At 42.7% G+C, this 18,063-nt stretch overlaps 1 protein-coding gene across 5 annotated transcripts; it reads left to right on the top strand.

The window, feature by feature from the left end:
• Window positions 1–3,722: 3,722 nt before the first annotated feature.
• Window positions 3,723–18,021, top strand: LOC103632415 (uncharacterized). Of its 5 annotated transcripts, none has more exons than XM_023300610.2 (7): window positions 3,723–4,294; window positions 4,433–4,783; window positions 8,797–12,222; window positions 12,367–14,885; window positions 14,976–15,063; window positions 15,146–15,945; window positions 16,048–16,328. In XM_023300610.2, the coding sequence occupies exons 4-6, from the start codon at window positions 12,367–12,369 to the stop codon at window positions 15,935–15,937; spliced, it is 3,399 nt and encodes a 1,132-aa protein (XP_023156378.1). In that variant the 5' UTR covers window positions 3,723–4,294; window positions 4,433–4,783; window positions 8,797–12,222; the 3' UTR covers window positions 15,938–15,945; window positions 16,048–16,328. The 5 variants fall into 5 exon arrangements, 3 of the variants coding, with proteins under 3 accessions (XP_023156378.1, XP_035816838.1, XP_008652465.1); XR_004851442.1 differs by having other exon boundaries at window positions 3,742–4,783; window positions 12,367–14,684; window positions 14,776–14,868; window positions 16,048–18,021; XM_035960945.1 differs by having other exon boundaries at window positions 3,742–4,783; window positions 12,367–14,684; window positions 14,776–14,885; window positions 16,048–18,021.
• The last annotated feature ends 42 nt before the right edge of the window (window positions 18,022–18,063 follow it).

Genomic DNA, 18,063 nt, shown 5'->3' on the forward strand with positions numbered 1-18,063 from the left:
TTCGGACGTGGAGGGACCGTCAAGCTCGTTGATCTTCCGTGAGCCCTTGATCATAAATTCAAAGCTCACAAAATTCCCGATTACTTCCTCGGGAGTCATTAGTGTATATCTTGGATTACCACGAATTAATTGTACTTGAGTAGGGTTAAGGAAAATAAGAGATCTTAGAATAACCTTAACCACCTCGTGGTCATACCACTTTTTGCTCCCGAGGTTGCGCACTTGATTCACCAAGGTCTTGAGCCGGTTGTACATACCTTGTGGCTCCTCCCCTTGGCGAAGACGGAAGCGACTGAGCTCCCCCTCGATCGTTTCCCGCTTGGTAATTTTGGTGAGTTCATCACCCTCGTGCGCCGTCTTGAGCACGTCCCAAACTTCCTTGGCGCTTTTTAGTCCTTGCACCTTGTTGTACTCCTCCCTACTTAGAGAGGCGAGGAGTATGGTTGTGGCTTGGGAGTTGAAGTGCTCGATTTGGGCCACCTCGTCCTCATCATAATCCTCATCCTCTACGGATGGTACCTGTGCTCCAAACTCAACAACATTCCATATACTTTTGTGGAGTGAGGTTAGATGAAATTTCATTAAATCACTCCACCTAGCATAATCTTCACCGTCAAAGGTTGGCGGTTTGCCTAATGGAACGGAAAGTAATGGAGTATGTCTAGAAGTACGAGGATAATGTAAGGGGATCTTACTAAACTTCTTGCGCTCATGGTGCTTAGAAGTTATGGAGGGCGCGTCGGAGCCGGAGGTAGAAGGTGATGAAGTGTCGGTCTCGTAGTAGACCACTTTCCTCATCTTCTTTATTTTGTCGCCCCTCCGATGCGACTTGTGAGAAGAAGTCTTCTTTTCTTTCTTCTTCTCCTTCCTCTTCTCCTTGTTGCGGGACTCTTCCGATGAAGCCTTCCCGTGTAGCGGGCTTGTCGCCGGTCTCCATCTCCTTCTTGGCGAGTTCTCCCGACATCACTTCGAGCGGTTAGGCTCTAATGAAGCACCGGGCTCTGATACCAATTGAAAGTCGCCTAGAGGGGGGGTGAATAGGGCGAAACTGAAATTTTCAAAATAATCACAACTACAAGCCGGGTTAGCGTTAGAAATATAATCGAGTCTGCGAGAGAGGGTGCAAAACAAATCGCAAGTGAATAAAGAGTGTGACATGCGGATTTGTTTTATCGAGGTTCGGTTCTCGCAAACCTACTCCCCGTTGAGGTGGTCACAAAGACCGGGTCTCTTTCAACCCTTTCCCTCTCTCAAACGGTCCCTCGGACCGAGTGAGCTTTCTCTTCTCAATTGCCTTGGAACACAAAGTTCCTACAAGGACCACCACAAGATTGGTGTCTCTTGCCTCAATTACAAATGAGTTAGATCGCAATGAAGAATCAAAGAAAGAAGAAAGCAATCCAAGCGCAAGAGCTCGAAAGAACACAAGCAAATCTCTCTCACTAGTCACTAAGGCTTTGTGTGGAATTTGGAGAGGATTTAATCACTTGGGTGTGTCTAGAATTGAATGCTAGAGCTCTTGTAAGTGGTTGGAAGTATGAAAACTTGGATGCAATGAATGATGGGTGGTTGGGGGTATTTATAGCCCCAACCACCAAACTAGCCGTTTGGTGGGGCTGTTTGTCGTATGGTGCACCGGACAGTCCGGTGTACACCGGACATGTCCGGTGCGCCAGCCACGTCACCAAATCCGTTGGGTTCCGACCGTTGGAGCTCTGTCTTCTGGGCCGGCCTGGATGTCCGGTGGCGCACCGGACATGTACTGTAGAGTGTCCGGTGCGCTAGTATGGGCATGCCTGACTTCTTCGCGCGCTGGCGCGCATTCAATGCACTACAGGTAGCTGTTGGCGCCGAAGTATCCGTTGCTTCGATGTCACACCGGACAGTCCGGTGTACACCGGACATGTCCGGTGAATTATAGCGGACTAGCCGTTGCGAATTCCCGAAGCTGGCGAGTTCCAGAGCCGCTCTTCCTTGGAGCACCGGACACTGTCCGGTGTACACCGGACAGTCCGGTGAATTATAGCGGATCGCCTCTGGATTTTCCCGAAGGTGACGAGTTTGAATTGGAGTCCTCTGGTGCACCGGACACTGTCCGGTGGTGCACCGGACAGTCCGGTGCGCCAGACCAGAGGTGCCTTCGGTTGTCCCTTTGCTCTTTTGTTGAACCCAATACTTTGTCTTTTTATTGGCTAAGTGTGAACCTTTGGCACCTGTATAACTTATACACTAGAGAAAACTAGTTAGTCCGATTATTTGTGTTGGGCAATTCAACCACCAAAAACAATTAGGGACTAGGTGTATGCCTAATTCCCTTTCAGATTCTGGTCATGAATTGGTTAGCCCAGAACAAGACTATTATCAATGCCGATCAAAGGAATATTCAGCTAAGTCATGGACAAGAAGAAGTCAGGTTATCTTTCCCTGTATCTGTCCCAGTCAAAGCATCTGGACAAGTTTTTGAAGTTGTAGTGCAAGATATACAAAACATTCTAGTTGTGTGTGAATTTCTGGATGTATTCCCTGAAGACTTGCCCGTGTTACCTCCAGAAAGGGATGTAGAGTTTGTGATTGAGTTGAAACCGGGTACGACTCCTATTTCTAGAAGATCGTACTGTATGCCTCCCAATGAGTTGGCGAAACTAAAGACGCAATTATAAGACTTGTTGGAGAAGGGATATATCAATCCGAGTTCATCGCCATGGGGGTGTCCAACCATCTTCGTCAAGAAGAAGGATCAAACCCTACGAATGTGTGTGGACTACCGATCCCTTAATGAAGTTACCTTTAAAAACAAGTATCCCCTTTCCCGGATCGATCTTGTAACACCCCATGTGTTTATCATCTGCTCGACCACGAGTGCGGACTTTAACACGTGATAGCGGTAAATAAAATGGACACTAAATTTTAATCATCTTTATCAATCACGATTTTCATATCGTATCTGTCTCCATCTACCTAAGCCATTAAAAAAATTAGAGAAATTTGAACTTTAAAAATCTTTCAAGATGTTGAGTCTATGTTGTTCAGGTCGATCGAGTACGTGAATATGATTTCAGAAAGAGTTCAATTTTATAAATTCGACCACGATCCATATCCAAGAAAAACAAGGCGTATAGTTATAAATTGTGCTGCTCTCTAGCCGAATGTTCAGATAGCGGCAAAATTCGTTTAGGTTCAACTAAATCAAACAACAACTAAAATATCGAATCCGATATCGTATGGTTTAATCCGTCTACATATCGCTCCCGTGATGATGCTGCCATCGTCTCCAGAGGGATTCCCATTGCGATACCGTGCTCGGCTCGCGTAGTTCAAAATTTATTTATTTCATAAAGTGTCAAGTATGGCGCTAGTTTAAAATTAATGGAATAAGGCCGATTGAAAACGTCATTTAAATATTTTGCTCTTGATTCGAGCGATCTCTATGAATTCATAAAGACACTACTGAGGGCAGACTATTTAAATAAATTGAACTCGAACTAATCGAAACTGGAACAACTATTAGCCGATTTTGTTTCCTATTTTAAAGTCAAGTAGATAATAAGATGAGAGCAAAAAGGAAGATCGTTTTTTCCCTTGTCTCATGTTTATATGTGTGACTTGGTAAAAAAATGGAATATCTTCTCAAATTCAGCCGTTCTCATCACTTATCTCTTTCGTGGAGGTCCTATCCGTTCCTCCCTCTATCAGATTTTTATCTGCCGCGCCTTCTGATTTTTTTTCCACCGTCGGAGGCATACGTCCCCTGCCCTCTTCCCATATCGGTGCTCATCTCCTGGGTTGAAGCCGCCGCACAGCCTTCATCTCCCCGCCCAGCCCCTCTCTCTGGCGAGCTTGACCCGGCGTCGAGCTCTGGCGGTCCTCCTCCGCTGCCACTCGTTGGACCTTGCCCCTGCTGCGCCGTCGATAGCTCACCACACCCTCTCCTCCCTGGCTCCCGAGCTTCAACCATGGAGCTTGTCCCCTCTCTGCTCGTCGGTGACCTACGTCTTCTCCAGCCAAGCCGCAGCCAAGCTCATCTCCATAGCCGACGCCCCTGCCCTCCTGCTCGCCATGGCTGGCCATCGGACGACGCACAGCAACCTCGCCGTTTCTGAGCCCGACCCCGCCATGGAGCTCACGGCGCCTACTGCTGCTCAGCCTTGGGTGCCGTCGCTGAGCTCGCCCTGCTCCCTGGTGCTTCCTGCTCGCCGTCTCTGGCGAGCTGGCTGTCCTGCCCGTCATGGTGGCGCGCGCTCCATCTCCCATGGCGCCCGGCCGCCCCTCTTTGCTCATCTTCGCCGTCGGGCTGGTCTCTAGCTCCCTGTGCCCTCGCCTCCTTTCTTTGTTTATGCTTCTCTCTTCTCCCTCATCGCTGGTCCACTGTGATAGCGCAGGTTGTGGTGGTACATCCGTGGTTGTGGTTTGAGCCAGAGTTTGGTGTGTGCAGGGATATTCCTTGGTGCTACAACTGGGAGGTGCTCGCCGAGCCCTGTATCACTGGTTAAGCGTGCCTGCCCACACCGTCGTCTTTGATCTCTCGCTCCGGTCTCCTTGTTCTTCATCGCTTGCCAGGTGTTCGGTAAAATGGGTGAACCGGTGAACGTCGTTAATTTTATGTTTTCGAGTCAAATTACTATCTGGTGCTTATGGGTGTTTTTGTGTGTGAGATTGGAGAAAGGAGATCCTCGGATTTTGTGGATGATGAAGTAAGATCCATGTGACGTTCGCCAAGTATTCGGTGGATTGCTCGAACTAGGATTCGTTGTCGTTTTCGTGAATTCGTGTTGTTTTGATCATGGTAAGTAAAAGGAAATTAGGCGTACACCTAGTCCCTAATTGTTTTTGGTGGTTGAATTGCCCAACACAAATAATCGGACTAACTAGTTTGCTCTAGTGTATAAGTTATACAGGTGCCAGAGGTTCACACTTAGCAAATAAAAAGACAAAGTATTGGGTTCAACAAAAGAGCAAAGGGACAACCGAAGGCACCTCTGGTCTGGCGCACCGGACTGTCCGGTGCATCACCGGACAGTGTCCGGTGCACCAGAGGACTCCAATTCAAACTCGTCACCTTCGGGAAAATCCAGAGGCGCTCCGCTATAATTCACCGGACTGTCCGGTGTACACCGGACAGTGTCCGGTGCTCCAAGGAAGAGCGGCTCTGGAACTCGCCAGCTTCGGGAATTCGCAACGGCTAGTCCACTATAATTCACCGGACATGTCCGGTGTACACCGGACTATCCGGTGTGACATCGAAGCAACGGATACTTCGGCGCCAACGGCTACCTGCAGTGCATTGAATGCGCGCTAGCGCGCGCAGAATGCAGGCACGCCCATACTAGCGCACCGGACACTCTACGGTACATGTCTGGTGCGCCACCGGACATCCAGGCGGGCCCAGAAGACAGAGGTCTAACGGTCGGAACCCGACGGCTTTGGTGACGTGACTGGCGCACCGGACATGTCCGGTGTACACCGGACTGTCCGGTGCACCATACGACAGACAGCCCCACCAAACGGCTAGTTTGGTGGTTGGGGCTATAAATACTCCCAACCACCCACCATTCATTGCATCCAAGTTTTCATACTTCCAACCACTTACAAGAGCTCTAGCATTCAATTCTAGACACACCCAAGTGATTAAATCATCTCCAAATTCCACACAAAGCCTTAGTGACTAGTGAGAGAGATTTGCTTGTGTTCTTTCGAGCTCTTGCGCTTGGATTGCTTTCTTCTTTCTTTGATTCTTCATTGCGATCAAACTCATTTGTAATTGAGGCAAGAGACACCAATCTTGTGGTGGTCCTTGTAGGACTTTGTGTTCCAAGGCAATTGAGAAGAGAAAGCTCACTCGGTCCAAGGGACCGTTTGAGAGAGGGAAAGGGTTGAAAGAGACCCGGTCTTTGTGACCACCTCAACGAGGAGTAGGTTTGCGAGAACCGAACCTCGGTAAAACAAATCCGTGTGTCACACTCTTTATTCACTTGCGATTTGTTTTGCACCCTCTCTCGCGGACTTGATTATATTTCTAACGCTAACCCGGCTTGTAGTTGTGATTATTTTGAGAATTTCAGTTTCGCCCTATTCACCCCCCCTCTAGGCGACTTTCAATTGGTATCAGAGCCCGGTGCTTCATTAGAGCCTAACCGCTCGAAGTGATATCGGGAGAACTCGCCAAGAAGGAGGTGGAGACCGGCGACAAGCCCGCTACAAGCCACGGGAAGGCTTCGTCGGAAGAGTCCCGCAACAAGGAGAAGAGGAAGGAGAAGAAGAAAGAAAAGAAGACTTCTTCTCACAAGTCGCATCGGAGTGGCGACAAAATAAAGAAGATGAGTAAAGTGGTCTACTACGAGACCGACACTTCATCACCTTCTACCTCCGGCTCCGACGCGCGCTCCATAACTTCTAAGCGTCATGAGCGCAAGAAGTTTAGTAAGATCCCCTTACATTATCCTCGTACTTCTAGACATACTCCATTACTTTCTGTTCCATTAGGCAAACCGCCAACCTTTGACGGTGAAGATTATGCTAGGTGGAGTGATTTAATGAAATTTCATCTAACCTCACTCCACAAAAGTATATGGAATGTTGTTGAGTTTGGAGCACAGGTACCATCCGTAGAGGATGAGGATTATGATGAGTACGAGGTGGCCCAAATCGAGCACTTCAACTCCCAAGCCACAACCATACTCCTCGTCTCTCTAAGTAGGGAGGAGTACAACAAGGTGCAAGGACTAAAAAGCGCCAAGGAAGTTTGGGACGTGCTCAAGACGGCGCACGAGGGTGATGAACTCACCAAAATTACCAAGCGGGAAACGATCGAGGGGGAGCTCGGTCGCTTCCGTCTTCGCCAAGGGGAGGAGCCACAAGATATGTACAACCGGCTCAAGACCTTGGTGAATCAAGTGCGCAACCTCGGGAGCAAAAAGTGGGATGACCACGAGGTGGTTAAGGTTATTCTAAGATCTCTTATTTTCCTTAACCCTACTCAAGTACAATTAATTCGTGGTAATCCAAGATATACACTAATGACTCCCGAGGAAGTAATCGGGAATTTTGTGAGCTTTGAATTTATGATCAAGGGCTCACGGAAGATCAACGAGCTTGACGGTCCCTCCACGTCCGAAGCTCAACCGGTTGCATTCAAGGCAACGGAGGAAAAGAAGGAGGAGTCTACACCAAATAGACAACCAATCGACGCCTCCAAGCTCGACAATGAGGAAATGACGCTCGTCATCAAGAGCTTTCGCCAAATCCTCAAACAAAGGAGGGGGAAAGATTACAAGCCCCGCTCCAAGAAGGTTTGCTACAAGTGTGGTAAGCCCGGTCACTTTATTGCAAAATGTCCTATTTCTAGTGATAGTGACAGGGGTGATGACAAGAAGGGGAGAAGAAAGGAGAAGAATAGGTACTACAAAAAGAAGGGCGGCGATGCCCATGTTTGTCGGGAGTGGGACTCCGACAAAAGCTCTAGCGACTCCTCCGACAATGAGGACGCCGCCAACATCGCTGTCACCAAGGGACTTCTCTTCCCCAACGTCGGCCACAAGTGCCTCATGGCAAAGGACGGCAAAAAGAAGAAGGTTAAATCTAAATCCTCCACTAGATATGAATCCTCTAGTGATGAAAATGCTAGTGATGAGGAAGATAACTTGCGCACTCTTTTTGCCAACTTAAACATGCAACAAAAGGAGAAGTTAAATGAATTGATTAGTGCCATCCATGAGAAGGATGACCTCTTGGACACCCAAGAGGACTTCCTAATCAAGGAAAACAAAAAGCATGTTAAAGTTAAAAATGCTTATGCTCTAGAAGTTGAAAAATGTGAAAAATTATCTAGTGAGCTAAGCACTTGCCATGAGACCATTGACAACCTTAGAAATGAGAATGCTAATTTGTTAGCTAAGTTTGATTCAAATGTTTGTAATGTTTCAATTCTAAATGATAATGTTGAATTGCTTGCTAAAATAGAAGAATTGAACATTTCTCTTGCTAGCCTTAGGATTGAAAATGAGAAATTAATTGCTAGGGCTAAAGATTTTGATGTTTGCAATGCTACTATTTCCGATCTTAGAGATAAAAATGATATATTGCGTTCTAAGATTGTTGAACTTAATTCTTGCAAACCCTCTACATCTACCGTTGAGCACACTACCATTTGCACTAGATGTAGAGATGTTAATATTGATGCTATTCATGATCACATGACTTTAATTAAACAACAAAATGATCATATAGCAAAATTAGATGCTAAAATTGCCGAGCATGACTTAGAGAATGAAAAATTTAAATTTGCTAGAAGCATGCTCTATAGAGGGAGACGCCCTGGCATTAAGGATGGCATTGGCTTCCAACAGGGAGGCAATGTCAAAATTAATGCCCCTCCTAAGAAATTGTCCAACTTTGTTAAGGGCAAGGCTCCCATGCCTCAGGATAACGAGGGTTACATTTTATACCCTGCCGGTTATCCCGAGAGCAAAATTAGGAGAATTCACTCTAGGAAGTCTCACTCTGGCCCTAATCATGCTTTTATGTATAAGGGTGAGACATCTAGCTCTAGGCAACCAACCAATGCTAAGTTGCCTAAGAAGAAAACTCATAGTGCATCAAATGAACATAGCTTTTCATTTAAAACTTTTGATGCATCATATGTCTTAACTAACAAATCCGGCAAGGTAGTTGCCAAGTATGTTGGGGGCAAGCACAAGGGGTCAAAGACTTGTGTTTGGGTACCCAAAGTTCTTGTATCTAATGCCAAAGGACCCAAAACCATTTGGGTACCTAAAGTGAAGAACTAAACTTGTTTTGTAGGTTTATGCATCCGGGGGCTCAAGTTGGATTATCGACAGCGGGTGCACAAACCACATGACAGGGGAGAAGAAGATGTTCTCCTCCTATAAGAAAAACCAGGATCCCCAACGAGCTATCACATTCGGGGATGGAAACCAAGGTTTGGTCAAGGGTTTGGGTAAAATTGCTATATCTCCTGACCATTCTATTTCCAATGTTTTTCTTGTAGATTCATTAGATTACAATTTGCTTTCTGTACCTCAATTATGCAAAATGGGCTACAACTGTTTATTCACTGATGTAGGTGTCACTGTCTTTAGAAGAAGTGATGATTCAATACATTTAAGGGAGTGTTGGAGGGTCAGCTATACTTAGTAGATTTTGATAGAGCTGAACTCGACACTTGCTTAATTGCTAAGACTAACATGGGTTGGCTCTGGCACCGCCGACTAGCCCATGTTGGGATGAAGAATCTTCATAAGCTTCTAAAGGGAGAACACATTTTAGGATTAACAAATGTTCATTTTGAGAAAGACAGGATATGTAGCGCATGCCAAGCAGGAAAGCAAGTTGGTGCCCATCATCCACACAAGAACGTCATGACAACCGACAGGCCACTGGAGCTCCTACACATGGATCTATTCGGCCCGATTGCTTACATAAGCATCGGCGGGAGTAAGTACTGTCTAGTAATTGTGGATGATTATTCTCGCTTCACTTGGGTGTTCTTTCTGCAGAAAAAATCTCATACCCAAGAGACCCTAAAAGGATTCTTGAGACGGGCTCAAAACGAGTTCGGCTTAAGGATCAAGAAAATTAGAAGCGACAACGGGACGGAGTTCAAGAACTCACAAATTGAAGGCTTCCTTGAGGAGGAGGGCATCAAGCATGAGTTCTCTTCTCCCTACACGCCACAACAAAATGGTGTAGTGGAGAGGAAGAATAGAACTCTATTGGACATGACAAGAACCATGCTTGATGAATACAAGACTTTGGATCGGTTTTAGGCCGAGGCGGTCAACACCGCTTGCTACGCCATCAACCGGTTGTATCTACACCGAATCCTCAAGAAGACATCTTATGAACTCCTCACCGGTAAAAAACCCAATATTTCATATTTTAGAGTCTTTGGTAGCAAATGCTTTATACTTGTTAAAAGAGGTAGAAAATCTAAATTTGCTCCTAAGACTGTAGAAGGCTTTTTACTAGGATATGACTCAAACACAAGGGCATATAGAGTCTTTAACAAGTCCTCTGGACAAGTTGAAGTTTCTTGTGACGTTGTGTTTGATGAGACTAACGGCTCTCAAGTAGAGCAAGTTGATCTTGATGAGATAGGTGATGAAGAGGCTCCGTGCATCGCGCTAAGGAACATGTCCATTGGGGATGTGTGTCCTAAGGATTCCGAAGAGCCTCCAAATGCACAAGATCAACCATTCTCCTCCATGCAAGCATCTCCACCAACTCAAAAGGAGGATGAGGCTCAAGTTGATGAAGGAGAAGATCAAGCAAATGAGCCACCTCAAGATGATGGCAATGATCAAGGGGGAGATGCAAATGATCAAGACAAGGAGGATGAAGAGCAAAGACCGCCACACCCAAGAGTCCACCAAGCAATCCAACGAGATCACCCCCGTTGACACCATCCTCGGCGACATTCATAAGGGGGTAACCACTAGATCTCGTGTTGCCCATTTTTGTGAGCATTACTCTTTTGTTTCCTCTATTGAGCCACACAAGGTAGAGGAAGCACTACAAGATTCGGATTGGGTGGTGGCGATGCAAGAGGAGCTCAACAACTTCACTAGGAATGAGGTATGACATTTAGTTCCACGTCCTAACCAAAATGTTGTAGGAACCAAGTGGGTTTTCCACAACAAGCAAGATGAGCATGGTGTGGTGACAAGGAACCAAGCTCGACTTGTGGCCAAAGGATACTCCCAAGTCAAAGGTTTGGATTTCGGTGAAACCTATGCACCCGTAGCTAGGCTTGAGTCAATTCGCATATTATTGGCCTATGCTACTTACCATGGCTTTAAGCTTTATCAAATGGACGTGAAAAGTGCCTTCCTCAATGGACCAATCAAGGAAGAGGTCTATGTTGAGCAACCTCCCGGCTTTGAAGATAGTGAGTACCCTAACCATGTGTATAAACTCTCACTACAACACATATAGCCTTCTATGACGAATACCTTGTGACAATAGATCAAAATGTCATAAGCCTCTCCTACTTATGACGTTTCGTAGGGGATGATTGACTTTAGTGATGAAAAGTAAAAATTTGTCATTAAGACCAATGCAAAATCGTCATAAATATGAAAGGTGTCACATTTGTGACGAACACTCTTTCAATCTTATGACAATTAGGTAGTGTCACTATTTCATGACAATGTTGGTCGTCATAATTCTCATGTGAATTTCCTAAAAAAGCAAAAATATAGACGCCACTACAAATAATGAAATAAATCAAAATGATTATGAAATAAGTTTGAATATGAAATCATGTTTAAATAAAAATTGATTAAGCTTGAATTTCCCACATGTATTGTTCTATAAATATATTACTACAGACTTAGATCTAATATATTCATGAGTAATTTGTTATATAAAAATAGCTAAAATGATAATCAAACTATAAAATAGGAACAATTTAAAATTAAAAATTTGGAGAAAACACCAAGCAAACAATGCAAAAATGACAAAAACAATTTTGAAAATAAATTTTTTGCAGAAAACATGAACCCACATAGAAAATAGAAACAACTTTAAAATAAAAAATTTAGAGAAAACACCAACCCACATAAACTAAAAACATAAACATTTTTTAGAATAAAACCTTTGGAGAAAACCCTGGACGTAGACTAAAAAATAGAGAGTTAAAACTAAAAAAGTAACTATTAAAAAGAAATGAAGAATTGAACCTAGGACCTGCTACTTATTAAATCACATGGCTACCAGTGCGCCACAAACAAGAGTGTGATTAATACTTTGATACAGTACATATTATTACGTATTATTGACTTTTGTGTGGTCTCAGCTCCACGTATCCATCCAGCGCCCTGTACCTCAACAACAAATTCTTTCACGCCGCCGCAATTGAATCAAGAGGCAGCAGCCTCCCTCTCTCGTGACATCGCCGGTGGTACCAATTTGGGCGCCATTGAGGGTGACTACGCCACCTCGCCTGTGCCCTCGCACTCGCAGGTAATTGCGGTGGTGCCAATTTGGGCGGCAGTGCAGCTGGTGACGCCTCCCTCGTAGCTCCACCCACAGGTTACTGTCTTGCTCAGATCTGCCCTCATTATAGAAGCAACATCGACTTGCGTGCCCACGACACAAGCTCGTGTCAGTGCTACTGCCACCATCCCTCCACAGCACAGCCACGCTGCCTGCCTCATGTGTCACTACTGCGTCCTATCCTGCCACACCGGATAGAACTTCTACAAGGTACCACATTATTGACCTTCAATTTATGACTAATCAAAGAATTGATCCCTATGGTAGAGGATACAAGTTGCAATGTCGAATGAGTTTTAAATTTTTTCAGCACTAGTAATTTATTATGTTATATTTTATTTCAATGTTCTGCAGATGGATAGATCTTGGATCAAAGACAGACTATTTAGCGATGCACATTTGGATGGGGTCAAAGAGTTCATGAATTTGGTTTCACAAAGATTTGATAAGAATGAGGAGGTACTATGTCCATGTCGAAGGTGTCTGAATCGAGTTCATCAACATAAGGGGGAGGTGTATGATCATTTACTTATTCATGGGATGACTAGCACATACACTAGATGGGTACATCATGGAGAACCATTTGAGGCTGAAATTAATGAAAATTATGATCATGTAGATGAATATATTGGTATCAATGAGGATGACGGTATGAACGAGAATGAAGAAGATGAGCCTGATAATAGAATTCCTGATATGATTCGGGAGTTGTACCCAACTAATGACCAAGGTAGAGGGAAATCTATGTTTGCAGCTTTATTAGAAGAAATGAAGCATGAACTTTACCCTGGAGCACCTTACACACGTTTTTCTTTTTTGGTGAAGTTACTTCATATCAAGTCATTTTATCGAATCAGCAACGTTGCATTCACTGCAATACTAAAACTATTATCATCAGCATTCCCAGATTGCTCTCTTCCTGCATCTTACCATGAAGCAAAGAATGTTATTAATGCGTTAGGACTTGGATATGACTCAATCCATGTCTGCCCAAACAATTGTGTTCTATTTCGAAAGGAATATGCAAAACATGATGAATGTCTGGTTTGTGGTGCATCAAGATGGAAAGATAGTACAGATGGAAAAAAACATATTCCTGAGAAAGTACTACGACATTTTCCAATTATTCCAAGGTTGAAAAGGTTCTTTGCTTCCAAAAAAATATCAGAGGAGACACAATGGCATTTATTGAAGAGGAAGGCATTGGAGAATGAACTAAGCCATCCAGCTGATGGTGAGACATGGAAAGATTTTGATAGAAAATATGAGTGGTTTGCAAAAGATGGAAGGAACATTAGACTTGGTCTTGCTACTGATGGTTTCAATCCATTTGGCAAAATGAACTCTTCATACAGCATGTGGCCTATATTTATTATTCCTTACAACTTTCCTCCATGGGAGTGTGTGGAGCAATCCAACTTCATGATGGGACTACTCATTCCTGGTCCATCATGTCCAGGAAAGGATTTAGATGTTTTTTTGGAGCCACTCATTGAAGAGTTGCAAGAGCTTTGGAAAGGTGTCTCTACTTTTGATGCGTTGACAGGAAAAGATTTTGATCTACATGCTGTTGTTATATGGTGCATTCATGATTACCCAGCTTTGAGTACATTGTCAGGTCGAGTCACTAAAGGTTATTATGCTTGTGTGCATTGTGACAAAAATCCATGCTCTAGAAGAATAAAAAATAAGATATGCTATATTGGCCATCGACGTTTCCTTCCATGGGACCATATATGGAGGACAAAGAAATGGTTTGATGGTAAGGAGGACCATCTTGAAAAACCAGAGGAATTTAGTACAGACGAGTTGATGCAGCAGTTGGAGAGGGTCAAGGATGTTAGGCCGGGACAACATCCTCAAAGTAAAAAGAGAAAGCGAGAAGTAGATGGTCAATGTTGGAAACGAAGATCATCATTGTGGGATTTGCCTTATTGGTCAAATTTGAAGCTACGCCATAACCTTGATGTGATGCACATTGAAAAGAATATATGTGAGTCCATTATTGGTACATTTCTTGGCATTATTGGGAAGACAAAGGACACTATTAATGCTAGGCTTGACTTGGAAGAAATGAGCATAAGGAAACATTTGCATTTGAAGCGTGATGGAAATTCCTACACTGTTCCTCATGCCCCCTATGTAATGAATAGGAGCCAAAAGTTAGTTTTTTGTGACTTCTTGAGAAGAGTAAAATTTCCTGATGGGTATGCTTCTAACTTAGCAAAATCTATTACTAGTGATGGATGTAACCTTCAAGGATTGAAAACTCATGACTGTCATATCCTACTCCAAAGAATTTTACCTGTTGCTATCCGAGGAATTATGCATAGGGATATATACGAAGCAATTGCCGAATTAGGTAAATTATTTCAACAATTATGTGCTAAGACTCTAAAGTTAGATGTTTTGCATACAATGAAAGCTAAAATCCCAGTCATTTTGTGCAAACTTGAGAAAATATTTCCTCCTGCTTTCTTTGATGTAATGCTACACCTAGCTGTTCATTTGCCTGATGAGGCAATCCTTAGAGGCCCAGTACAATATGGATGGATGTACCCAGTAGAAAGACGATTGTTGACATTGAAACGGTTTGTGAGGAACATGGCAAGACCTGAAGGATCCATTGCAAAAGCATATGTCGCTAATGAGTGTTTGACAGCATGCTCAAGGTACTTTGATGATATTGACACACGACACAATCGTGAAGGAAGGAACAAAGAGCGTGTTGATTTGAGAAAAGGTGATTTTTCTGTGTTCCAGCATGGAGTTGATCTACTTGGAGCACCAAGGCTTACATATCTTGAAGATAATTATGACAGAATGGTTTGGTTTGTGCTAAACAATTGTCCGGAGGTTGAGCAATATTTGAAGTATAACACCCTGATATAATTCTAATTTATGTGTGTGACTTGCTAATTATTAGATTCGATGTTCGAATTAACTATGTTTCATAATTGCAGGATATACAAGGAAGAGTTAGCGGATCAAGGAACTCCTTATGTTCAAAAAACCCATGATAAGCAATTTTCTTTCTGGTTTAAGAAGCATGTAAGTTTTATGCCAATATAATATTTATTAAAAATATATAAATTGTGTTGATTTTCACCATATTACGTATTCTATTGTTTAGATTGCAAAACTACGTTACGTGGATGGAGAAGACATTAGTGATGACCTATTTGCATTGTCATGTGAACCGGACCTTCGGGTTCGAATATTTTCAGCATGTCTTGTCGATGGGGTTCGATATCACACTATTGACCGTGAAAGAAATAGAAGAACACAAAATAGTGGAGTCATGTGTGAGGGTTGCCATGGTGACGAAAATATCGAATTTTATGGTCAATTGAAAGAAATAATTGAGTTGCGTTATAACTCAGATATGTCCAAATGTCGCACAGTGGTTCTATTTCGTTGTGACTGGTTTGACACTTATAGCAAGAAGGTTAGAATGAAAGATGATGGATATTTTAGAAGCATCAACCATGGTAGTTGTTGGTACAAGGATGATCCTTTTATTCTATCAACACAAGCAACAAAAGTATTTTACTTGGATGACACTAAACACTGTGAAAGCTGGAGAATTGTTCAAAAGTTTACACATAGGCACTTATGGAATGTCACTGAAAATGAAAATGAGGAAACACCCATGGGCTTGGGACTATCATACCAAGATGAAATATGTGCAGGTTTTCATGTACAAGTGAATGAAGGAAATTTGAATGATGAAGTACCGGATAGTGAAGATTGTCACCACGTCAATACAAGTTTAGTTGATGAGTTTCGTAAACCAAGGCAAGACAATGTGCAAGGAGACGGGACAAGCGATGATGAAGATGAAACTATATGGCAATATGTTAGTGATGATGAAAGTCCAACAATTCTTGTCGAGGATGATGATGATGATAGCGATGCCGAGTAAAGACTAGAGTAAGTTGTCTCTAGTTGAATATATTTTTTTCACCTTTCACATGCTATATTTATTCTATACATACCTTCTAAAATTATGCTTTTTGATTGTCTTTACTGTAGAAGTTGATGGTGGAAGCGTTGCTGACCTATATGGATCTTGGTCATGAAAATGGTGACCCACATGGATATTGGGTCACTATGATAGGATGGTGGCAATTAGTGTGTGCTAGGATATTAAATTTTATTCTAGATTTTGGGATGTCCTAGGTCTTTTAGCTCGGACAAAGTCTATGCTTGTGTCAAATATTTTTATCTTTCTCTATATGTCTACAGACGAAGAAATTATAATATGTCAGAACTATAATATGAATGAGCACCAATTCATTGATTTTATTCAGAAATCATAGTATCCCTTTTTCCTGGGCATATGTTTCACTTAATATTGTTTTAGTGTAGGCTGAGTGAGGAATTGAGGATGCATGCAGTATGAATATGTGTAGGCAATCTGAAATTCTGAATATGTGCACGCAATCTAAAATTCTGAATATGTGGAGATAATCTAAATATGTGTAGGCAATCTGAATTGATTTTAGTCTTCTGGTGATATTCACTTGTGCCATTGAATATTCACTAGTAGTGTCTGAATCAGTTTTCACTTGTTGGCACTGAATCTTTGGCCAAACAGTGGTGGCATGCTTTGACAGAAATTATCTTTGGCCAAGCAGTGGTGGTGACACTGAACACATGGCAGCAACTATGACATAAATTGTCTTTACTGTTTGTATTGGTGTGCTGCTTCGACAACAAGTCTCATTTCTATTTCTTTTGTGCTACTCCAATCTCTTTTGACGCCTACACAAATATGTGCAGAAAACAGTCTCCGATCTAACAAAAAATGACATATATGTACATTCCTGAAATAAATCTTTTCTATAGTTCACTTGTCATATTTGCAGTTCACTTATCAGACAATAGTAGTTTCATTTCATTTGCTTATCAGACAACAGTTTGTGTTATATTATTTCATGGTTGTAAAGTAGTAGCAGTTATTCGAAATAGTATACATGGCATCCAGTACTATGACCAAGCAATATTACTCCTTCAGAATTTTCCTTATTTATTAGGTAACTGATGAGTTGCTCTAGTTCTAACGCATCCTTCAACAAGACAATACATATGAGAAATACAGAGACCAAGAATATGGAAGAAGTTTAAAGCAAAGACAAAGCTGGGTAGTGATCCAAAGTAGTACTGCTTCTTTCATTTCATTTATTAGCTCATCTTGCCTTCCCACTGATGCACAAGTAGAATGAACTATTTTGTGTTTGTTATGTTACCAAAAAGAGCTGTGCCTAGGAGCTTTTCACTGCAGCCCACCAGAATTGAAACTCTTTCAAAAACCATGCTGCTTCTTGGACTTGGACTGCAACTAAAATCCAATCTGTTCATAGCATGTCTTATGCACAAAACAAATAGTCAGATCTGAACGCCACCAAGGTTTGCAATAGAGGGTTGAACATAATCCAATCTGTTCATAGCATGTCTTATGCACAAAACAATTATTCAGATCTGAACAGGAACAAAAAAAAATTTGGCGACCAAGCTTTGCAATATATAGTCTCATTTTTTTAAAAAAAGGGCCTGATGATATTTCTTTCATGTGTTTTCACATTTACAGGGTGAGTGACAAGAGCATTGTGTCCACAACAGCCAAACTTTTTTTTGTCTCTCTCTCTGTGTGTGTGTGTAGTGTTTGAATCTGCCAGAGAATCGATGGCTGGTTTCAAGAAATGACGAGCAGGTGGGATGAGACTGCAAAAGGCTTCCATTCTTGGCCGGAAGAGGAAGACAAAGCTGCCTGAATGAGTTTTAAGGTGATGTGCGCTGCTTTGATTTGCTAGCACCGTGAGCAAAAGAGAAAAGTGAATGGCAGATTAAATCTGGATGTACTATGATCTGCTGTACATTGTGCACTTGTGTACATCAGCTCTGATCAGTCCGTCCTTTGTAAGGAAAATGAACACTGTCTTAAATCATGATATCCTGTTTGGAGCAGGTGTCATGATTTTCAGCAGGGTATCTTGAATGAGTTTGGAGAATCTTGAATGAGTTTGAATCATGATATCCTGTCTTAAA

The sequence above is a fragment of the Zea mays genome, chromosome 7 (assembly GCF_902167145.1).
Source record: "Zea mays cultivar B73 chromosome 7, Zm-B73-REFERENCE-NAM-5.0, whole genome shotgun sequence".
Taxonomy (NCBI): Eukaryota; Viridiplantae; Streptophyta; class Magnoliopsida; order Poales; family Poaceae; genus Zea; species Zea mays.